Source organism: Salvelinus fontinalis, chromosome 28 (genome assembly GCF_029448725.1).
Source record: "Salvelinus fontinalis isolate EN_2023a chromosome 28, ASM2944872v1, whole genome shotgun sequence".
In the NCBI taxonomy this organism is placed as follows: Eukaryota; Metazoa; Chordata; class Actinopteri; order Salmoniformes; family Salmonidae; genus Salvelinus; species Salvelinus fontinalis.
The window spans coordinates 23,922,617-23,946,759 of NC_074692.1; the positions used below are offsets into that span (position 1 = coordinate 23,922,617).

A 24,143-nucleotide genomic window follows, 5' to 3' on the forward strand; every position below is an offset into this window, starting at 1 on the left:
TCCACCTGCCTCTTCCATTTTTGTGGTAATGCCGCAATTAATTGGTTGTAATTTTGGGTAGAGCAGACATTTCCATATGTCTGTGTTAGCTGCATGTGTGACATTACTCCACCAGTCCTATTTATGATATCATTCACAAAAATTATACTTTTTTTAAACATTTCTTCGATAAATTCAGTTTTTTTTATCAATTACTATATTTGAATTTAACCACAAGATTTGTTGTACTATTTGTTCCGTCCTTTCAGGTGGATTAAACTGAAATTGAAACTGAAAACCAACTTTCTAAGGCTTGTTTAAAAAATAAAGATATTTTGGAAATTATTTCCTTTTCAAGCAACCGAAAGTGAGCAGGTGTAATCTGAATAAAGGGAAAAAGGCCCTTCTTGAACATTGGTACGAATGTCTCATCCTAATCTACTAGAGAACCAGTTTGGATTTAAGTATAACTTTTGTATGACTGATGCCTTTAGTGAGAGGTCTAATGCTTTAATATTTAATAATTTCTGTCCTCCGAATTCATATTCGTTATATAAATAGGCCCTTTTAATTTTATCTGGCTTGCCGTTCCAAATAAAATTGAATATTTTTTGTTCATATAATTTAAAAAGCAGGTCACTAGGTGTAGGCAAAACCATAAGCAAATAGGTAAACTGTGATATGATTAAAGAGTTAATCAGGGTGATTTTCCCACAAATAGACAGGTATTTTCCTTTCCATGGTAGCAAGATCTTATCTATTTTTGCTAACTTTCTATAAAAATTTATTGGAGTGAGATCATTTCTTTCTTTTGGGATTTGTATACCGAGTATGTCCACATCACCGTCAGACCATTTAATTGGTAAACTACATGGCAATGTAAAATGTGTATTTTTTAGTGATCCAATACGTAATATGGTACATTTATCATAATTTGGTTTTAATCCAGAGAGGATAGCAAATGTATCTAGATCCTCTAAGAGGCCGTGGAGAGTTTCTAGTTGTGGTTTTAAAAGAAAACATGAATCATCAGCGTACAATGACACCTTCGTTTTTAGGCCCTGGATTTCTAATCCCTTAATATTAATGTTTGATCTAATTTTAACAGCTAACATTTCGATGGCAATAATAAATAGATATACCGATAGTGGACAACCTTGTTTTACTCCTCTAGATAGTTTAAAACTTTCTGAGATGTAGCCATTATTTACTATTTTACACCTAGGGTTACTATACATAATTTTTACCCATTTTATAAGAGATTCCCCAAAATTGAAATATTCTAGGCATTTATATATAAACTCCAGTCGTACTTTATCAAAAGCCTTTTCAAAATCAGCTATGAAAACCAGGCCTGGTGTCCCCGATATTTCATAGTGTTCCATTGTTTCCAGTACTTGCCTTATATTATCTCCAATGTATCGTCCATGTAAAAAACCTGTCTGATTAGGATGAATAATATCTGACAAAACTTTTTTTATTCTATGCGCCAAGCATTTTGCTAGGATTTTTGCATCACAACACTGAAGTGTAAGAGGTCTCCAATTTTTTAAATGGACTGGATCTTTATATATACCACTTGGGTCCTGTTTCAGTAATAATGATATCACACCTTCTTGTTGCGTGTCTGATAATCTATAATTTATATAGGAGTGGTTAAAACAAGCTAATAATGGTCCTTTGAGTATATCAAAAAAATGTTTGTATACTTCCACTGGTATGCCATCCAGTCCTGGAGTTTTCCCATCCTTAAAGGCCCCAATTGCATCAAGTAGTTCCTCCTCTGTAATTAGGCCTTCACATGAGTCTTTCTGTACAGATGTTAATTTTACATTATTATTAGGGAAAAAATCCATACAATTAGTTTCAGTTAGTGGAGATGGAGGAGCCTGAAACGAAAATATATTCTTAAAGTACTTTACTTCCTCTTTCAAAATATCATTTGGTGAATCATGCGTGACTCCATCATTTGTAACAAGTTTTAATACGTTTTTTTTGGTAGCATTTCTATATTGACGATTGAAAAAGAATTTGGTGCATTTTTCCCCATATTCCATCCAGTTCGCTTTATTTTTGTAATATATTACACTGGATCTTTCTTGAATAAGTTCCTCCATTTCTTTTTGTTTTTCCTCTAACTTATTCTGTGCCTCTATGGTACCGTTTTTATTGTTATCTAACTGTACTGTTAGTCCTTCAATTTCCTTTGTTAATATGGACTCTTTTGATCGAAATTGCTTTTGTTTTATAGATGAGTACTGAATTGCATGGCCTCTAAAGGCACACTTAAGTGTCCCATACAATATGGGGATCTGCTGTACCTATGTTATGTCTAAAAAAGTCAGTTATAAATTCTTCTGTCCTAGTTCTAAACAATTTATCATCTAGTAGGCTTTGATTAAATTTCCAATATCCTCGGCCACGTGGAAATTCTGTAAGAGTAATATATATGCCAATTATGTGATGGTCCGACCGCATTCTGTCCCCTATCAAACACTTTTTAACTTTTGGTGCCAGAGAGAATGATATAAGAAAGTAGTCAAGGCGACTAGCTTGATTAAGCCTCCGCCATGTATATCTCACTAGGTCAGGGTATTTAAGTCTCCATATATCCACTAATTCCAATACATCCATGACATTCCTGATTTCCTTAAGTGCCTGAGGGTGATAGTTTGTAGTGTGATTTCCTTTCCGGTCCATAGAGGTATTTAAGACCGTATTAAAATCTCCCACTATAATAATAGAGTCTAGTGTTGCTTGTAGAGTTGATACATTCTTATATATATTGTCAAAGAAGCTTGGATCATCATTATTCGGACCGTATAGGTTAATAAGCCATATATGTTTATTGTCCAATAACATATTTAAAATAATCCATCTACCTTGAGGATCTGTTTGGACAAGTTGCACATTTGGATCAAAGTTATTATTAATTAAAACCATCACCCCTTTTGAATTTCTTTGCCCATGGGAGAAATATATTTTGCCCCCCCAGTTCTTTTTCCACAAAACTTCATCTAAAACTGTCGAATGGGTTTCCTGTAAACAGTAGATATTATAATCCTTCTCTTTTAGCCAGGTAAATACTGATCGTCTTTTCTTATTATCTGCTAAGCCATTACAATTGTAACTTGCTATACTTATTTCACCACTTACCATAATGAGACACACCTTTCAATTATTTTTATCAAAATATATGTTTGTAAACGTCCTATTAAAAAGTAACATAATGATTGAGTGTCTATATAGTTGTACCATGACATTTGCATCTCCACTAAGCAAACCTCCAATTGGTCCCCACTATTCCACCCGCCAAAAGCCCCCATCTCGAGTTGAGTTGTCATCCCAATGCCCGGCAGACCCCCCCCGACCCCCCACTTCTTCCTAACAAAGACCGTAATTAATTTACCAGAATTGTACATAATTATGACATAACATTGAAGGTTGAGCAATGTAACAGCAATATGTAGACTTATGGATGCCACCCGTTCGATAAAATACGAAACGGTTCCGTATTTCACAGCAGCAGGCTCATAAGCATTCATTCAGACATCACTTTCCTGCGTTTGTCAGCAGCTCTTCGCAATGCTTGAAGCACAGCGCCGTTTATGACTTCAAGCCTATCAACTCCTGAGATTTGGCTGGCAATACTACAGTGCCTATAACAACATCCAATAGTCAAAGGTATATGAAAACAAAATGGTAGAGAGAGAAATAGTCCTAAAAATTCCTATAACTACTACAACCTAAAACTTCTTAACTGGGAATATTGAAGACTCATGTTAAAAGGAACCACCAGCTTTCATATGTTCTGAGCAAGGAACTTAAACGTTAGCTTTTTAACATGGCACATATTGCACTTTTACTTTTCTCCAACACTATGTTTTTGCATTATTTAAACCAAATTGTACATGTTTCATAATTTATTTGAGATTAAATTGGTTTATATATATAAAATGCAAATAAATTACTTAAAAATCATACAATGTGATTTTCTGGATTTTTTGTTTTAGATTCCATCTCTCACAGTTGAAGTGTACCTATGATAAAAATTACAGACCTGTACATGCTTTGTAAGTAGGAAAACCTGCAAAATCGGCAGTGTATCAAATACTTGTTCTCCCCACTGTATATAAAAAAAAGTTTAAAAAAAAAATCGGCTGATTAATCGGTATCGGCTTTTTTTGGTCCTCCAATAAATCGGTATCGGCGTTGAAAAATCATAATCGATTGACCTCTAATTGACACCTCCCATATGTTCAGCAGTGGACAGAGGGGGCAGTTACACTGAACACATCAAGTTAGAGCGACTTAAAGGAGCAATTAGGGTTAAGTGCCTTGCTCAAAAGGCACACACCAATATTTTGCTTAGTAAGCGCTGGGATTCGAACCAGCGACCTTTTGTTTACTGGCCCAACACTCTTAACCACTAAGCTACCTGCCGCTTCCTTACTTAACTGACTCCTTACTTAACGGACTGCTGTCAGTTGGTCCAAAGTGTCTCCATGGCATCTACTTTGAAAGACACTGAATGGGGATAATTTCATGCAGAAATTAGTACAATACAGTTGATAATCCACACTAAAGATTAAATAGGCCTCTCTCTTATGCCATTGAAAGAGGGCAAAAAGTGTTTCCTGTCCCAGCTGGGATTAAAAGGAATGCTGGTGCCAGATACACCCTGCTCAGTTAAAGTTCTAGTAGACTAGACTGTAGTGTAAATGACAATGTCAAAAGTGAAATTAGCTGATATTAAAACATATATTTAAAAAAAATAGATAAAATGTAATAATAGATAGAGGCTTAAAGCCTCATCTAACTGCTATACTTTTACCACTTTTCCTCTCAAGTCCTTATGATAGTCTGCTATCATGGCACACAGTAGGCTATTCTGTGGTTGAGTGATGCCTCCATTCATCGCAGAGCACATCAGTGCTTGGCTAATGGGAGGACTAGAGGCTGAGGGAGGAGAGTACTCCTGGTATATTCCAGAGAGCTGCCTGCAACAGATGAGGGGGTGGTGGTTAATAGGTTGAATCGGGCTTCGCCAGCCGCCACCCCCCCAGAGAGTTCTCCCTACCCACGATGACACAGACAGCTTGCACTACCTACGGACACTAGATAGGACCCACTTCCCATACATCATGCACCAGTAAACATTAAAACACCCACGTAGTCCATAACTCAATTTACACAAAACACTTTTTTAAAGAAAAGTCTTTACCCCTAGTTTATAGTAATCAGAAGGATATGATGGTTTTTGTTGCGGTGCTATAGGGATCTGTCTCCTAGGAGTGTTTACCCGGTTTGGCTGCCTGGACTAAGCACAGCAGACTATGGCGCTGATGCAGGTATCCATTGACTGGCAAAAGCAGCCCCTTCCTCTCCCTTATAACAAATCAGTCAAGCTTATCTTGGGTGCACTGCAAAACTACCAGATCAAGTTGATCTGAATATAAAAGCTGTGAGTGCTAGTCAATGTGTATGGTGGTACTCCTAAAAAAAATATATATAGAGGCCATTAGCCTGGTTGTCATGGTTCTTTTTTCTGACAGCTGCATGCTATACCTCTAACATACATGGGTAGGTAGATAGCTAACTAAGTGCCTCAGTTTCAGACCATCTGTAACGTTACAGTACTTGCCTAGCTGACCAAACTCCACAGTGAAGGGACTTTCTGATGAACTCCACAACTTCCTTCACCGTGAAGTTCAGTCAGCTAGCTACTACCCGCCCAACAATTATCTGCAGTAGCTAGATATTGCAACGTTATTGGGAGATCTCAAAACCCTGGTTGATAATACCCACCAAACGACCTATGTAACTTATGTAGCTAGTCGTAACGTTAGTATGACACAATGCTAACTTGACAATAAGTTTAACAGCCAGCCTTCTCACCCCCCAAAAAAATTATTTAAAAAACACATTATCAAAGTTAGTTAACTAGCTAGAAATGTAATTAAATATACTTTTAGCTAACGTTAACCTCTATCTAGCCAGTATCGTTAGCCAGTTACCTAGCCACTTCAGTATTCTGAAGCAAACAAGGACACCTGATAGCTTACCTTTGCCAACTAACCAGAACACGTATTTCGCGGTACCTTTCACAACCTAACGTTACTTAACTAGCGGGTGGCTTTGGTTAGCTAGTTTGTTAGCTGCTAAACTAACGTTAACTAGCTAGTGTGGTAACCAGAGCTGTGCATACTGTAGTTACTGTAAAGCGTCAAGAAGCTAGTTAGCGTTAGCTGCTTTAACTGACTAACTACACTAGTTAATCCAAGAACCCATTTTAACTGGTTGTTAACTAGCCAGTTAGAATGTGCATTTGTCGTTTAGGTAGTCAGCTAGTTAAATCTACATCGGTCAAGTTGGCTAGCAAGCACAGCCACCCCAACTTTGCGGCTGCTACTCGGCTTCAACGGTTGCAGTGTGTTCACAGCAACACAAAGCTTCTCAAAACAACTCATAGCGAGGGAAAAACCAATACAGACATGATAAATGACATACGAACGTAACTTACCATCGCTTCGCTTTATTTCAACGTACACGCCGACGACGATTTTCCCAAAACGACCCACCATTCTTCATTAGTGTAGAGTATCCTGAAAGATGTTGACTTTTTGTGTTTGAAATACATTTACTTTGACCGGAAGATGCATGGAGCAGCCAGCCAGAGAAATACGGGATTTCAATAGTTACCACAGCCACAAAGTCCGAGTTGGATACATAGTAAAAATAGAAAACTAAAATTATATTTTTAGTATTCCTTTAGGGTTAGGTTTAAAATCACATTTTAAGACGATAAATTGTAGAAACGGACGTTTTAAATTTTTTACTAGTGACGATCAGAAATAAGTGACCGAACGTGTATGCACATAGTCAAATTGTTAATAAAATATAAATACTTTATGAAGTGTCAAGCAGACAATTTCGCCATCCATACTGCTGCACATAACATAGCCTGGTCCAAGATCAATGTGTTCTCGCCAATACCAACTCCATTGCTGTGTTTGTTTGGCATCACAAGTTGGCATGATAGCACACAGACTATGCACAGGCATTCATTCTGTTAACATCTGACCCCAGTCTAGAGTGATTTGTTCTTGCAATCATGTTTCAGGCACATGCCATTTCAGATATAATTCTTCAGGTACTTTTTCAAAGTAAACTGCTTCTCTTTACTGTAGCTCAGGTGTTTCCAGTGTGAAGTAATTGGTAGATTGTTAAACTATTTTCAGAGTAGTGTCCCCACCACTAAGTCAGACAGACAGTCAGTGACTAAATAATTATGCAGTCAAGAAAATACAAATGCCCGGCCCCCAAAAAGTAGGCCTACCTAAGTAAAACATATTTTAGGCGACAAGGGGAGAACCTAACCTCTTGATTGGTGTTGTACTAAAGTCAGAGAACCTATTCCCACACCTCACCGACAAGACCTTCCCCCTGTACTGCTGTTGGGACACTCTTGATCGCTGCACCAGGGTGTCATTCCACTTCAAACGCCAATGTGAATGGTGCATTAAAGTTTCTCCTCCTAAAGCAGTCAACGAAGAACAGCTGGTAGGGTTTAATGAATGTTAAACACACATATTTTGTGTTATGAGGTTTTATCATTGACAGGTTACAAGGGGATTTCCTCAAACTTACTAAAACGTTTACATAATGATCAAAAATGTATAAGGCCACGTGTCTCTACAGCTATTAAAGTGAAGTATCAACATAAAACTTTCCAAATCTGCTAGCGAGGATAAAAAAATGCATGTGAAAACCAAATCAGAGTTCACTCAAAATCTTGAAGGCTACAATTAAAAGTAGAATAATTAATATATAATTGCTGCAATTAACATAAGGGTTGATTGATCAACAATTAGGCTACTGTCATTCATTATTTTATTTATTTGAACAAGTAAGATGAAAAAAAAATGTGAAGCCCCAAAGCAGTTCCCTTAATAATTTGCATTCCCTTTTCCCTGATCAATAAAATCAGGGTCTTATGCCATCTATGTTCCGCACTGAAATATGTTGAAAACACAAGTTACACAAACACGCACTATCTGTTGAAATGAAAATGTAAGATGTGCCACATTTTGGACATGAACAGAAAAAAAAACACTTCATAGACGAGCAAGGACAATCAGTAGCATAGTCTCTATGCTAACCATGCTGCCAGAGACAGCTCCACGGGCCCTCATTGCTGGCGATGGCTCAGGGGGCTCTCAAGCATGTTCACAGCCACCTCTTCATTATTGTCTCTAAAGGAACAAGATACATGTCATTGACATGGCAAATCAATGTTGAGTAGCAAAATACCATATCATTACTATTACCTGGGATGTGTTCAGTTCGCTTCAACTTTTGCTATGTTGCGTGATGGTGCATACTGAACAGCACGTTTCTCCAAAACGGTGCGCAATCTTCAACAACCTTTGGTGAACGTTTGCTCCCGTTGGGTGGGTGCGGCGTGTTGTAGCCTGATCAATATGGGTGTGACCATTTGAAATCGCCCTCTGGGTCATCATAATCACTATGTTTTTCAATTGGTCTTTAAGTACAGTATAGTTTCCATTGAATTCAGCCTTGCACACCGTTCGGTCATACTGAACGCACCCCAGGTAGGCAAATATTGTTCTCTACTATACCTATTGGCAGGACCTCCATTCTGATTGGTACCGTTGTTCAGACCACTCATCTCAGTCTCTTCATCTCTGCAGCAAAACATGCAGCAGTGATCACTCAATATATCTTACATCTGATTATGATTAAAATCATAAATATTAGACTTACTGGTTTCTACTGGCACCCTGATGCTTTTGCCTGTAGGGAGACAGATGCAGTGTTTTAACTTGTAATGGAGAGAATAAGAGCTTATTCTAAAAGACAGTGAATATTTTATGAAAGTTCTAGTATGAATATCTGTGTGTGTGTCTAAGCGCGACTAAGAACAACTTTAACAGAACATACCTGATCAAATAGATTGCAACGACACCAATGACACCAACAAAGCCTGACAGAGATGAGTGCCAATTAATCAAAAACATTACTTTCAAAGACTTAATACTGTGATCCTAGCATTAGAGAGGAGTCATGCAGGCTCTAATGGTACTAAACTGCACCTGGAACTATAGATGAAGCAATAATTTCAACATGGAACTGAGTAAGTATCACGTGAATATAATGTGGAAGATATTCTAAAGAAACTAATATCTCACCATATCACCTCGTAACAGGATAATCCCTGCAGGGTCATGCACTCAAGCCCAGGAAATAAGCAGAAGAATACAGGAGACCATGGCAAGAGCAGAAGCAGATACAGCAGCATGAAAGCTTAACCCTCAAGCAATCATTGTTATTAGTTATGCCGGCCAGACCAGCTTCACAAAATATACAAATTCATGACGTATACTGTAAGTCGCTCTGGATAAGAGCGTCTGCTAAATGACTAAAATGTAAAATGTTGCTAAATGACTAACATGTAAAATGTAAGTACTGTAGCAATACTAGCAAAGGAATAACCCCAGCCATGCCAGCGGCAACAGGAAAAACAGTAGCAGAGCCCTCAATTATTTACAATAAACATAACGTGGATAGTGCTTTTCATTACAGAATTCTTCTCAAGGCTCTACTTAGGCAAAAACATTTTATTGCAATAGCTAAAAATACTTCAGATTAGGACTAGGCCTATGAGAAATAGTCTGTAAAAGTGGGTTTTTAAGGCCCATTTTAAACGTTTGGATTGGTGGAGGGGCTCTCAGAGGGTAAGGGAGAGCATTCCATCGGCAAAAAGCAAGGGAGCAAAAGGCTTGCCCCCCCCCCCCAAAAAAAGGAATCCCATTTAAGATGTAGGACAGGATAGGATAGATAGAAGGGGCCATTCAGTGTAACTTACTAAGAACTGATGCGACAATGACGCCTACAGACGATGAACCTATGGGAAAAGAAAATCGCAATTGTTTAATTGTACAAACAGGGCCGTTTAAACGCAATCTCTGGTCTTCAGCTGTTGAAGACCAGAGATTGAGGTTAATCATGCTATAATTCAGAATAAAACAGTTAAAACCTAACCCTTCTGTTTTAATGTAGCTCACCATTGAGAGGTGGGGGTGACAACGTGTTGTTGCCTGTGTAAAGAACAAGGGGAGAGTTACAATAGACAAAATAATACTCACAAACCCTAAAACGAGGTTAACTCAAACATGTTTTTGTTGCACACAGACAGACCCTATGGACAGAGACATTGCCTTGCACAGAAACTCACTGTTTATACCTTGAATAGCCTCCAACAATGGTGGACACTCTGAAACATAATAAGTTGCAGAAATGTTAAACATTTAAAAACATCAAGGCTCACCATGGACATGGTTAAAAATGTCTTCAGTTGAAGTCAATACCTGTCTTCTCAGAGGAGACATAGTTATCCAAATATTCCATATTACACTCGTGGACCTCCTTAACCATAAGCACAAATGCCCGACCATCATGGTGGCAAGCAGTCTTCGGCTTTTGAGGAATGCTTGTGCAGAGTGGAATCGGTAAACCCTTCAACAGCTCATCCTCCCCACACCATATCTTATTCACAGCAGCAGCACACCCAGGACTCTTACATGCAATGCATGACACATTCCAGTGATCTACAATGGCACACAAAGACAAGGCACAACAAATACCTGTTCGGCTAAATATACAAAACAATTAAGTATTGCTAAAAAAAAAAAAATCCTCACCGTTGCTTGTATCAATAAAGAGACCCTCAACGCCACATGCCATCCTGGACATGAATATCAAAAATACAATCCCTACAGTGAAACAAAATATTACAGGCATATCTATAGCATATGGATCACATCATTTGAATTCAGAAAGTAAACTGAAATTACAATTCTCAATGCTTCTCTGAGAAAATGTTGAATTAGAATTTCAGTTTACTTCCTAAATTCAAATAGAATTGACCCAGACCATGGCTCACATAAAGATGAACATCTTACATGTACATACAACGCATTTGCAAAGTATTCAGACCCCTTCCCTTTTTGTTACATTACAGCCTTGTTCTAAATGGATCAAATAAAAATTCACACACACACAATGACAAAGCAAAAACAGGCTTAGACATTTTTGCAAATTTATAAAAAATGTAAAAAACAAATACTTTATTTACATAGGTATTCAGACCCTTTGCTATTATACTCAAAATTGATCTCAAGTGCATCCTGTTTCCATTGATCATCCTTGAGATGTTCCACCTGTGGTAAATTCAATATACACACAAATCCAAAGTAAAGGAATGGAATTAAGAATATATAAATATTTGGACGTGCAATGTCGCAGCGGCATAGACTAAGATACAGTAGAATATATACATATGAGATGAATAATACAAAACTTGTAAACATTTTTAAAGTGGCCAGTGATTTCAAGTTTATGTATATAGGGCAACAGCCTCTAAGGTGCTACTGATGGCTATTTAACAGTCTGATGGCCTTGATAGACTGAAAAACAGCTTCTCTCGGTTCCAGCTTTGATGCACCTGTACTGACAGCCTTCTATATGATAGTGGGGTGAACAGGCTGTGGCTCAGGTGGTTGTTGTCCTTGATTACCTTTTGGCCTTCCTGCGACATCGGGTGCTGTAAGTGTCCTGGAGGCAGGTCGTTTGCCCCCGATACGTTGAGAAGACTGCACCACCCTCTGGAGAGCCCTGTGGTTGCGGGGCCCGACAGACTGCTCTCAATTGTAAAAGTTTGTGAGGGTTTTTCAAGCCAAATTTCTTCAGCCTCCTGAAGACGAAGAGGAACTGTTGCGCCTTCTACGCTGTCTATGTGGGTGGACCATTTCAGTTTGTCAGTGATATATACACAAAGGAACTTGAAGCTTTCCACTTTCTCCACTGCGGTCCTGTCGATGTGGATGGGGGGGTGCTCCCTCTGCTGTTTCCACAATCATCTCCTTTGTTTTGTTGACGTTTAGTGAGAGGTTGTTTTCCTGGCAACACACTCCCAGGGCCCTCACCTCCTCCCTGTAGGCTGTCTCATCATTGTTGCCATTCAGGCCTACTACTGTTGTGTCATCTGCAAACTTGATTGAGTTGGAGGCGTGCGTGGCCACGCAGTCATGGGTGAACAGGGAGTGCAGAAGGGGGCTGAGCACACATCCTTGTGGGGCCCGTGTTGAGGATCAGCTAAGTGGAGATGTTTCCTCTCTTCACCACCTGGGGGCGGCCCGTCAGGAAGTCCAGGACCCAGTTGCACAGGGCGGGGTTCAGATCCAGGGCCTGGCATGCCAAATAATGTCCCCTGGTCAAATATTGTTACCTCTGTCACAATGGGATTCTATGAGTTCTAACTTCTGTTGCTAGAATTTGCAACATTCTAACCAGATTACGTAATGAACCAACATGTTACTAAGCTTGTTGCTTGGTTACCTCATAGCAGTCGAAAGAAGGAGGACGCCGGCAGTTCTAATTCTATTTCACCTCAGAAGCGCTCGCTCAGTCCGCGCAAAATTATTTCCTCAGAATTGCTCTCCAAGAACGTTGTTCTTGACAGTGACAACCTGCTGCTTCAGAGGACCCAAAAGACTGTAAAGAGAACACTTTCTTTACCATATATTTGTCTTCATATAAGAAAATATTGTTAAACATAAATAATTTAAGCTGTTTTTATATTGATATTGCTAGCTACTCATTTAACTCAGCCAGACAGTTTTAATTAGCTAATGTTATCTAAGTTAGCTAACTAACTGCTATTGTAGCTGCTTTCTGTTTGTATGAAGCTTGCACTTTAAATGGCATCCCTCAAGGAGATTTGATTTGATCTGATCTTTCCAACAAGGCGGAGTACTATGACGGAACCACTGATCCAGCCCATGTTATTGAAATCAGCCTGGTTTGCATAGTGATGATAAAAATAACATTTAGGCTGTAATGATCTCCAAAATTCTAATCATTAGGTCATCACAACGTTGAAATAGCAACGGACGCTAATATTTTATCGAATCCCATTGTGACGTAGAGGGCAGGGTACACTATTTGGCAGGGTACATTTGGCATGACAGGCCCCGAGCTTAATGATGAGCTTGGAGGGTACTATGTAGAGGTCGACCGATTAATTAGGGCCGATTTCAAATTTTCATAACAATTGGTAATCTGCATTTTTGGACACCGATTATGACCGATTACATTGCACTCCACAAGGAGCCAAGGTAAGGTGCTATCTAGCATTAAACTTATCTTATAAAAAACAATCAATCTTAACATAATCACTAGTTAACTACACATGGTTGATGATATTACTAGTTTGTCCTGCGTTGCATATAATCGATGCGGTGCCTGTTAATTTATCATTGAATCACAGCCTACTTCGCCAAACGGGTGATTTAACAAGTGCATTCGCGTGCCAATGTGTACCTAACAATAAACATCAATGCCTTTCTTAAAATCAATACACAAGTGTATATTTTTAAACCTGCATATTTAGTTAATATTGCCTGCTAACATGAATTTCTTTTAACTAGGGAAATTGTGTCATTTCTCTTGCGTTCTGTGCAAGCAGAGTCAGGGTATATGCAGCAGTTTGGGCCGCCTGGCTCGTTGCGAACTGTGAGAAGACCATTTCTTCCTAACAAAGACCGTAATTAATTTGCCATAATAATTATGACATAACATTGATGGTTGTGCAATGTAACAGCTATATTTAGACTTAGGGATGCCACCCGTTCGATAAAATACAGAACGGTTCCGTATTTCACTGAAAGAATAAACGTTTTGTTTTCTAAATGATAGTTTCCAGATTTTACCATTTTATTGACCTAAAGCTCGTATTTCTGTGTGTTATTATATTATAATTAAGTCGATGATTTGATTGAGCAGTCTGACTGAGCGGTGGTAGGCAGCAGCAGGCTCGTAAGCATTCATTCAAACAGCACTTTCCTGCATTTGCCAGCAGATCTTCGCTGTGCTTCAAGCATTGCGCTGTTTATGACTTCATGCCTATCAACTCCCAAGATTAGGCTGGCAATTCTAAAGTACCTATTAGAACATCTAATAGTCAAAGGTATATGAAATACGAATGGTATAGAGAGAAATAGTCCTATAATAACTACAACCTAAAACTTCTTACATGAGAATATTGAAGACTCATGTTAAAAGGAACCACCAGCTTTCATATGTTCTGAGCAAGGAACTTAAACGTTAGCTTTTTTACATGGCACATATTGCACTTTTACTTTCTTCTCCAACACTTTGTTTTTGCATTATTTAAACCAAATTGAACATGTTTCATTATTTATTTGAGACTAAATAGATTTTATTGATGTATTATATTAAGTTAAAATAAGTGTTAATTCAGTATTGTTGTAATCGTCATTATTACAAATATTATTATTTTTTAAAGAAAAAAGAGAGAATAAAAACACACAAAAAACTAAATCGGCCAATTAATCGGTATCGGCTTTTTTTGGTCCTCCAATAATCGGAATCGAAAAATCATAATCGGTCGACCTCTAGTACAATGGTGTTGAATGCTGAGCTATAGTCAATGAACAGCATTCATACATAGGTATTCCTCTTGTCCAGATGGGATAGGGCAGTGTGATGACGATAGCATCGTCTGTGGATCTATTGGGGTGGTAAGTACATTTTAGAGGGTTTAGGGTGACAGGTAAGGTGGAGTTGATATGATCCTTGACTAGTCTCTCAAAGCACTTCATGATGACAGAAGTGAGTGCTACGGTGGCGATAGTCAGTTCAGTTACCTTTGATTTCTTGGGTACAGGAACAATGGTGGACATCTTGAAGCATGTGGGGACAGCAGATTGGGATAGGGAGAGATTGAATATGTCCGTAAACATTCCAGCCAGCTGGTCTGCGCATGCTCTAAGGATGAGGCTAGGGATGCCGTCTGGGCCAGTAGCCTTGCAAGGGTTAACATGTTTAAATGTCTTACTCACGTCAGCCATGGAGAAGGAGAACCTTAGTAGCGGGCCGCGTCGGTGGCACAGTGTTATCCGCAACGTGGCTGGTTTTCCCTTTGTAGTCTGTGATTGTCTATAGACCCTGCCACAGACGTCTCGTGTCTGAGCCGTTGAATTGTGACTCCACTTTGTCTCTATAATGATGTTTTGTCTGTTTGATTGCCTTAAGGAGGGAACAACTGTTTGTATTCGGCCATATTCTCAGTCACCTTGCCATGGTTAAAAACGGTGGTTCACGCTTTCAGTTTTGCGCGAATGGTGCCATCTATCCACAGTTTCTGGTTAGGGTAGGTTTTAATAGTCACAGTGGGTACAATATCTAATATACACTTCCTGATAAACTCAGTCACCATATCAGTATATTCGGCTGTTATTCTCAGAGGCTACCCTGGAACATATCCCAGTCCACGTGATCAAAACAATCTTGAAGCATGGATTACAATTGTTCAGACCAGCGTTGAATAGTCCTTAGCACAGGTACTTCCTGTTTGAGTTTCTGCCTATAGGAAGGGAGGAAGGCAGGATCAGATTTGCAGGAGGTAAAGGGAGGGCCTTGTAGGCATCCTGGAAGTCGGAGTAGCAATGGTCGAGTGTTTTAGCAGCACAAGTACTTCAAAAAATTTGTTGATATAACTTCAGTAGCGTTTTCCTCAAATCTGCTTTGTTAAAATCCCCAGCTACAATAAATGTGCTTTCCAGTTTGCATAAAGTCCAGTGAAGTTCTTTGAGGGCTGTTGTGGAATCAGCTTGAGGGGGAATATACACGGCTGTGACTATAACCGAAGAGAATTCCCTTGGGAGGTAATACGGTCGGCATTTGATTGAGGTATTTTAGGTCGGGTGAACAAAAGGACTTGAGTTCCTGTATGTTATCACACCATGAGTAGTTAATCATGAAGCATACACCCCCGCCTTTCTTCTTCCCGGAGAGTTCTTTACTCCTGTCTGCGCGATGAACTGAGAACCCAACTGGCTGTACAGACTCAGACAGTATATCCCAAGAGAGCCATGTTTCCATGAAAAAGAGTATGTTACAATCCCTGATGTCTCTCTGGAAGGAAATCCTCGCCTTGAGCTCGTCAAATTTATTATCGAGAGACTGAACATTAGCGAGTAATATGCTCGGAAGCAGTGGGTGGTGTGCACGCCCCTGAGTCGGACTAGAAGTCCACTCAGAGTCAGGATAGAGGGAAAGATGAACGGAGCAAAGTACAGAGAGATCCTTGATGACCTCAGAGATCTCAGGACCTCAGGCTGGAACGAAGGTGCTTCAACAAAGTACTGAGTAAAGGGTCAGAATACTTAAGTAAATGTGCTACGTTTTTTTTCTTCAGAAATTTGCACATAAAAAAATCTCAAAACCTGTTTTTGCTTTGTCATTATGGGGTATTGTGTGTAGATTTGAGAAAAAAATGACATCCATTTTAGAACAAGGCTGTAACGTAACATTAGGTGGAAAAAGGGGTCTGAATACTTTCCGAATGCAGTGTATCTTACAACTTACATACGGACAAAGGGAACTTCCTTGACGAGAAGGCCTGCCACCATAGGAAAACTGTCAACAGCCATAAGAGAACGGTCTCTACAAAGGAAGCACTGGAATTTGCCTCTTTGTCACGTTGAGGTTTGGCTGATCGTCTGCGTTTCCTTATATTCTTCCTCTTGGGAGCCACCTTGTGTTCTTTCTCTAGGATGCGTTTTCCCTCTGTATCTTTCTCTTCAATCGCTCTCTTCACAGCCCTCTCAGCGATGACCTCCTCCCCTGACTCATAACGGTCTGTCCCCTTTCCCCCTTTCATCTCAGCTCTCATCCCATCTTCAAACTCCACCTCAGCAGCCATCTCAGTCACCTCCTCTACTCCCCCTGGGGCAAGACCATCTCCCTCTCTGTACTCCACACTGGCTTTGTCACCCACATACTCTACTTGTACAACTAAAGCATCACTCTTTTCCTCCTGTTCATTTTCAGCTATATCCCCCTTCAACTCTTCAACATTCCCTCCACTACTTTCCCCATTTGCAGTGCTTGCCTTTTCCTCTACACCTTTCTCCAACCCAGTCTCCCTAAGGCTCTGCTTTAGCTCTGCATTGATATACCATTTTTTATTTGTTGATTTTCCTATTTTATTTATGGGTCGTTCTTCAGAAAACCCCCAAACTATAGGGCCATCATCATTGGTGCAGGTCGGCAACGCATGGCTCTTTTTAGGCAATGTACTCGTTTCCTGTGCATATCTAAAAAAAAGAAAAAAAAAGAAAGGGAAACAAATGAATATTTAATAATTATATTAACTAATATTATAACTATTTGCCATGTTAGCGCTTGTCTTTCTATGGGGTTCAGGGCTGGACATCAAGGCTTGTCCGCGGCAAGTAAAAAGCGAATAAATAACTCACAACATCAAAAATGACTCTGATCAGAACTAGATTTTTTTATTTTATTATAAAACCTTTATTTTTAATTTTTAAGTGGCCTCCAGATTTGATGTGGTGCACTCAACTCCCAATTTCTGAATTTAAATTACGGTGGCGCCATCTATCACTATGCTATGTGAAAATGTCCAGTGCGTTGGCTGTAGCAAACAGATTGGGAGAAATTAATTGAGCCTTAGTCACACGAGTGCTTTGTTAAATAATTGTCAATTGGACAAGTAAAAACCATATGTTCCACTTATCCAAAGCCCTGGAGTTGTTCCCAATCCCAACTCAATGTTTTTTAATACATGGAACACACACTTACTTGAGTTTCTGCATGGTATGGCATTCCCTCTCCCTATGCACCACAGGGCTATCGCATTCAGTACCACCACGTGCCATGGATAATCTATAAAAGATAACAAATGAAACTCAAACTGTGATGGCATGCAGATATCATAGTATACAGTACATAGTCCCCCGGTTGGCCACCCAGGTTTGTCAGTTTTATTGAAAGAATATGCATTCTAAATGGATAAAAAGCCCTGTAGGCTCTGATAGACCAGGTATATCTGGTTTTAGGTAACAACAAACTAATGTATACTTCCTCTTGCAACATTTATGACAAAAAATGAATTTTAAACTAAAATATTTACTTCTGCTGGTTGAATATACACATTCTTTAAAAAAATAAATGGGAGATTATATGACCTAGGCCTAATTGGAAAATAAGATACCTAGCCTACTGTAGATCTAAGATAGGTCTATAACTGGAAGACCTACTATGGCATATTCCCATTGAAAAGAATACTTGGCTGCAGGGCTCTAAAGTGTGACCCATTTGATCGCATATGCAACAAAATACTTAGGTGTGAGACCAGAAATTTTATTTTGGGAGCACTGTGCGGCTAGGAAAGAAAGTCTCCCAGATAATACTTGTTGTAATAAAGCGTAGCTGTACCGTTGTTTCCGAGTGCGCTATAGAAAAAAAAGCAAGTGCAGATTCGATAGAGTCATGGTTGCACCATTACTACAGCAAAACTGTTTGCTTCTCGCCCAACCAGGTCAATAAAGCTGACCCATATTACCGGTACAAGATTATCTTCCTATATGGATCGCATTTTACATTCAATCATAAACCATATCGTGGGCAGTTCTAACTACTTATGCGTCATTAACCATTTTCACTGGAAGAAGCCCACCTCGCACACAAAGTTGGGGAGCCTACGAGCTTTAGGGGGGCCCCAAACCCACCAGAGGTCGGGCCCCCCAGATAGTATATGAACACGTCATAAGCCATGATTAAGTGTTTTATTACAGGAAATTAGCTTTACAATTGCAACATTTTCTCTCAGCCTCATGGCAAAATGTGTAGAATAGCAGGAAGTTCGCTCAGAGATTCTTGAAATTCGGGACAATCCTTGTCAGGCAGGGACACTACTTTTATAGTTTACATTTTTGTATTTTGTTGCTTTATATCTGAGCTTAACATTTAGGGGAATTTAATAAGGAAAATATTTGTTTTGGGATTTTCACAATACTTTCAATATTATTAATTTCCATGTCGCCTCTATGCTTGGAAATGCCCTTGTCCGAAGTGAAGGATCTCAATTGGCGATAATGGATATTAACTGAAAAATGTAGTTTTTTTCTTGCAATAGACCTCTGTGACATACTTTAGAGTGTAATACTTGGGGCGGAAGCTAAGCTAACATATGGAATTGTTTTAAGATGGTCATACTATGAATCATTTAGATATTGGATTTGAATTAGTGCCCCTTGACTTTTTCCACATTGTGAGTAGAATAAGTCTGTAACTCAACAATACCCCATATTCTACACACAATACCCCATAATGACAAAGTGAAGACGGGTGTAGAATTTTTTGCAAATGTATTACAAATAAAAACTGAAATACCTTATGTAAATAACTATTGAGACCAATTGCTATGAGACTCAAAATTGAGCTCAGGTGCATCCGATTTCCATTGATCATCCTTGAGATGTTGTTACAACTTGGAGTCCACCTGTGGTAAATTCAATTGACTGGACATGATTTGGAAAGACCTGTCTATATAAAGGATCTGCAGAGAAGAATGGCAGAAACTCCCCAAATACAGGTGTGCCAAGCTTGTAGCATCATACCCAAGAAACCTCAAGACTAATTGCTGCCAAAGATGCCTCAAAGTTTGTTTTATTTCTACATGGCAAAAAAATTCTAAACCTGTTTTTACATTGTCATTATGGGGTGTTGTGCGTAGATTGATGAACAAAAAAAAGTATCAATTTTAGAGTAAGGCTGGAAACTAACAAAATGTGGAAAAAGTCAAGGGGTCTGAAATGGAGTGGCTGTGTTTTTTTTTAGTTCCCACCATAAATCCAGAGAATGCCAGACTGATGACAATTAGCCCACAAAAGGACCACACCTTCACCTTCACCTTCACAAGGTGAGTCCAAAAATGTCTTATATGCTGCTGCATAAAATGCAATATGCAAGGGAGATATGTATACTGTAGCTAAGAAAGTAATGTGTATTGTGTCGTAAGCTGTTAGTGACCCATGTGCCTCACCCTAAAAATGTAGTCCATTTTCACCAACGCGGCATTGTAAACACATCGTTCGTGGCCGGTGTGTGCTTGTTTGCTAGCTTTTTTTGTACAACTTTGACAGCGCTACTGATAGTGGTGGCTCTTGGCTTACGTGAAAATTCAGCACACACACACAATTCTATAATAGAACAGTGTTATTTGACGTGTCAAATTAAAAGCTTATTTAAACGCTTAAAATAATGTTGACGTATCTTTTTTGACATGCAAAGACCCAAACGGTGTTCAACGTGCCTCACCCTAATAATTATTTGGTCTAGTTTCACCTCTTAATTTCACCTACTGTTCTAGCTTGGTGGTGCACATGTAGCCTATTAACTGTTTTAGAGAAATGTAATCATTGAATAGTGTAAGAGCTTTCATTGTCTGTTTATATGCCCCTTTATTTATCCTACGGTTCTGACTTGTTGTACAGGGAGTACACTGTAAGAACGCCCATGTTCTGAATTGTTGCTGTACATTTCAAGTGCTAATCAAAGAAAATGACTACGTCTGTCGCACGCTCATTAATATCTTAATCCAATTACGGATGGCCTCTTATCGTCCCCTTATGCCATAGTTTGTATATCTCAAATGTCATTAGAAACCACATTTGCTTAAGCAAGTCTGCCATATCAGCTGTGTTTTTTTAAAAGGCAGAATGAACTGTTGTGCTGCCAAACAAGGCTCCGCTGAAAGCCAAGTGTAGCAGTGGTAAGGTGTTGGGACAGCTTCATGTAGGCCCTAACAGTTTGTGGGCACCGTTTGTCACCGTTATAGTGCAATTAATGTATTGTTTAGTGTTGTGGCTTTGCTGGCATGCATATTTCTTTGTTTTTCAGAGTCAGTAGAAAGGCCTCTTTAGTGTCCTACGTTTTCATAACTGTGACCTTAATAGCCTACCGTCTGTAAGCTGTTACTGTCTTAACGACCATTCCGCAGGTGCATGTTCATTCATTGTTTATGGGTCATTGAACAAGAATGGGAAACGGTGTTTAAACTCTTTACAATGAAGATCTGTGGAGTTTTTGGATTTTTACAAATTATCTTTGAAAGGAAAGATAGAGTCGTGAAAAAGGGACGTTTCTTTTTTTGCCGAGTTTATGCAGTTGAAGTCGGAAGTTTACATACACCTTAGCCAAATACATTTCAACTCAGTTTTTCACAATTCCTGACATTTAATACTATCTATATATATATATAAAATGTGGTTGCAATGCTGTGAAAAACAGTTGACTTGCACTGCTATTTCTCTGCTTTCTTTAGCAGAGAAATATATAAATTATAATATATAAATGTAGCATGTCTTTGCAGGGCAACTCTTATTTTGAAAACAAATCATCCGCAATCGCGCTACCAGCATACCAGGGACCGGTGCTGTGTCGAACATCTCCCCCCTGCCAGAATCAATAAACCTGTGTCACAGGGATGATAGGATTTGGCCCATTATAATAAAGTGTTCCATTTTATTTATCTGCTTGGTCTCGAGAATATTTATTTTTTGTTTACTCGCGAATCCTTTATACAAAAAAAAACAAAGTAATTATCACACATTATAGCCATCCGACTAGCTATATTGAAAACGGATAACCAAGGAAATGTATAGACTAGTCATGTGAACCAGCTGGATGAGAAAGTGTTGTGCATTATAGGAGACCGTGGTAGAGAGACTAAGTTAGCATGCACAGCTAACGCGTAACGACATTAGCCAACATAGCTAACGACGTTAGCCAAGTTCCTCTTTGCAAATTGACGAGCTGACGCTAGCTATTTAACACTTCTATAATATTGTAATATATAGTTAATTACTAGCTAGCTATGCGCGTTGAATTAGTTTTCTTGCTGTATTTAAATGTCAGGTAGCCAACTGTGTGTATGTGGTAGTGGCGCAAGTAAAACGTTAACGGTTACGACAAGTAACGTTATCCAGTCAAGACAAGGGTTTAACGTTACCTTTAGGACAGCCATGTACATTTCCAAGAAGAAATCCTAAAACTTTATTTTCAAGAATTCCATTTTATGAACCTTTGTCTTAGAATCGGAAAAAACGTAACTTTTCCAATAACTTTGAGGAATATAAACTTCGCTCTTTTTTTTTTTTTTTTACGACGAAAGGCGACGAGTTTGCATGCACAAATTACATTTAGTCCGATTTATTTAACTGTAGTTTTTTTATTGACATCCTTTCTCTTCAAGACATACCTGTGTGTAATCTCGGTTCCTGGACGTTGTAAATCTTTGCGAGAAACAGCTACAACTTTTGAAGTGCTGGAGTAGGCTAACGTTACTTTTTCAGTTGCCGGTGGGTGCGTGACTAACAACGTCCGCTAAAGCCAATTTATGTAGGGTGAATTCATAGCTACAATGTAGAAACGGAAAATGAGAGTTTCTATTGGACAAAATAAAATAGTTCAATTTAGTTCCTAGTGAAAAGCCTACACCCTTACTGTATGTAGTAGACTACCGTGCAAGAATACAGGGCAGAGGTATCTCACGCGCAGGAGAGACTTTACGGTATTAATGAACGACCAGTTGAAAAACGTTGTGATTATGGTTGCCCAGAGGGCAGTTACCACAAAGCAGTGATGTAAAGTAGTGTAACGACCCTGGGTTTATAAGCGCGGAAATCGACTCTGCCGCTCGAGCATGCTTTTGCGGCACAGTTGATAGCGCGCCGGACCTCGGGCTAGGAGGTCGAGGGTTCGAGACCTGCTCCCTGCTGTTTCATTACAGTACTTAAGTACAAATACTTTAAAGTAGGCCTACTGCTTATTTTTTGGGGTATCTGTACTTTATGATTTCGTATTATTTTTACTACATTCCTTTAAAAAAAATTTTTTTTTACCCCATACATTTTCCCTAACACCCAAAAGTATTGGTTAAATTTTGAATGCTTAGCAGGACAGGAAAATGGTCCAATTCACACGCTAATCAAGAGAACATCCCTGGTCATCCCTACTGCCTCTGATCTGGCAGACTCACAAAACACAAATGCTTCTTTTGTAAATGTCTGAGTGTTGGAGAGTGCCCCTGGCTATCCGTTTTTATTGTGTCGTCTGGTTTGCTTAATATAAGGAATTTTACATGATTTATACTTTTACATTTTATACTTAAGTATGTTTTAGCAATTACATATACTTTAGATATAAGGATATTTAAAACCAAATACTTTAAGACTTATTCAAGTAGTATTTTACTGGGTGACTGACTTTTACTTGAGTCATTTTCTATGTATACTACCGTTCAAAAGTTTGGGGTCACTTAGAAATATCCTTATTTTTGAAAGAAAAGCTAATTTTTTGTCCATTTTAAATAACTTCAAATTGATCAGAAATACAATTTAGACATTGTTAATGTTGTAAATGACTATTGTAGCTGGAAACTGCATCTTTTTTTATGGAATATCTACATAGTGTCACGTTCCTGACCTTATTTCCTTTATTTTGTCTTTGTTTAGTATGGTCAGGGCGTGAGTTGGGGTGGGCATTCTATGTTATGTGTTTCTATGTTGGGTTCAACGTATTAGCCTGATATGGTTCTCAATTAGGGGCAGGTGTTTTACGTTTCCTCTGATTGAGAACCATATTAAGGTAGGCTGTTCGCACTGTTTGTTTGTGGGTGATTGTTCCTGTGTCAGTACCACATGGGACTGTTTCGTTTCGTTCATGTGTTTTGTTCTCAAGTTCAGGTCTGTTCACGTCGTTTGTTATTTTGTAGTTGTTCAAGTGTTCTTCGTTTAAATAAACGAGATTGTCTTCTCAATACGCTGCATTTTGGTCCGATCCTTGCTCCTCCTCAGACAAGGAAGAGGACGAGCGTTACACATAGGTGTACAGAGGCACATTATCAGCAACCATCACTGTGTTTCAAGGGCACGTTGTGTTAGCTAATCCAAGTTTATCATTTTAAAAGGCTAATTGATTGTTAGAAACCCCTTTTGCAATTATGTTAGCACAGCTGAAAACTGTTGTCCTGATTTTAAAGAACAAATACAACTGGCCTTCTTTAGACTAGTTGAGTATCTGCAGCATCAGCATTTGTGGGTTCGATTACAGGCTCAAAATTGCCAGAAACAAAGAACTTCTTTACTTTTACTCAAGTATAACAATTGGGTATGTTTTCCACCACTGCCAGATAGTGTGCTCATTGGATGTACTGTGCTGCACAAGTTTTGGTATTTGTCACACCCATATTT

The 24,143-nt window shown here is 38.9% G+C and overlaps 2 protein-coding genes across 16 annotated transcripts in view; both read right to left on the minus strand.

Annotated features, from left to right (window-relative positions):
• Nucleotides 1–6,682, minus strand: part of LOC129826459 (kinesin-like protein KIF2A) — a 38,954-nt gene extending 32,272 nt beyond the window's left edge. For 5 of the 8 annotated variants that reach the window (XM_055887210.1, XM_055887208.1, XM_055887207.1 and 2 more), the window contains exon 1: nucleotides 6,503–6,681. In XM_055887210.1, the coding sequence (XP_055743185.1) occupies nucleotides 6,503–6,563 (61 nt within the window). In that variant the 5' untranslated portion in view covers nucleotides 6,564–6,681. Of the gene's footprint in view, nucleotides 1–6,502 lie in introns of all 8 variants that reach the window. The other 3 variants (XM_055887204.1, XM_055887205.1, XM_055887203.1) reach the window with 1 other exon arrangement.
• Nucleotides 6,683–7,572: 890 nt separating this feature from the next.
• LOC129826462 (uncharacterized) lies at nucleotides 7,573–22,464 on the minus strand. 8 transcript variants are annotated; one of them, XM_055887212.1, is made up of 12 exons: nucleotides 22,151–22,461; nucleotides 17,689–17,772; nucleotides 16,453–17,183; nucleotides 10,704–10,775; nucleotides 10,371–10,610; nucleotides 10,238–10,276; nucleotides 10,068–10,100; nucleotides 9,869–9,907; nucleotides 8,944–8,986; nucleotides 8,767–8,796; nucleotides 8,622–8,687; nucleotides 7,573–8,234 (listed from the first exon to the last, which is right to left on the minus strand). In XM_055887212.1, exons 2-12 carry the CDS (start codon nucleotides 17,763–17,765, stop codon nucleotides 8,171–8,173), a joined length of 1,434 nt encoding a protein of 477 aa, XP_055743187.1. In that variant the 5' UTR covers nucleotides 17,766–17,772; nucleotides 22,151–22,461; the 3' UTR covers nucleotides 7,573–8,170. The 8 variants fall into 8 exon arrangements, 7 of the variants coding, with proteins under 7 accessions (XP_055743187.1, XP_055743188.1, XP_055743193.1 ...); XM_055887213.1 differs by having other exon boundaries at nucleotides 10,247–10,276; nucleotides 22,151–22,460; XR_008755037.1 differs by lacking the exon at nucleotides 8,944–8,986 and adding an exon at nucleotides 9,192–9,232 and having other exon boundaries at nucleotides 8,210–8,234; nucleotides 22,151–22,464.
• Nucleotides 22,465–24,143: the final 1,679 nt, after the last annotated feature.

Excerpts from the sequence above, each read along its gene's own strand:
- LOC129826462 (XM_055887212.1), bottom strand. The coding sequence starts at position 17,765 with ATGGCACGTGGTGGTACTGAATGCGATAGCCCTGTGGTGCATAGGGAG. Across the intron at positions 9,908-10,067 it reads GTCACCCCCACCTCTCAATG|GTTCATCGTCTGTAGGCGTC; the intron begins GTGAGCTACATT and ends CTTTTCCCATAG. Across the intron at positions 8,235-8,621 it reads AATGGAGGTCCTGCCAATAG|AGACAATAATGAAGAGGTGG; the intron begins GTATAGTAGAGA and ends TTGTTCCTTTAG.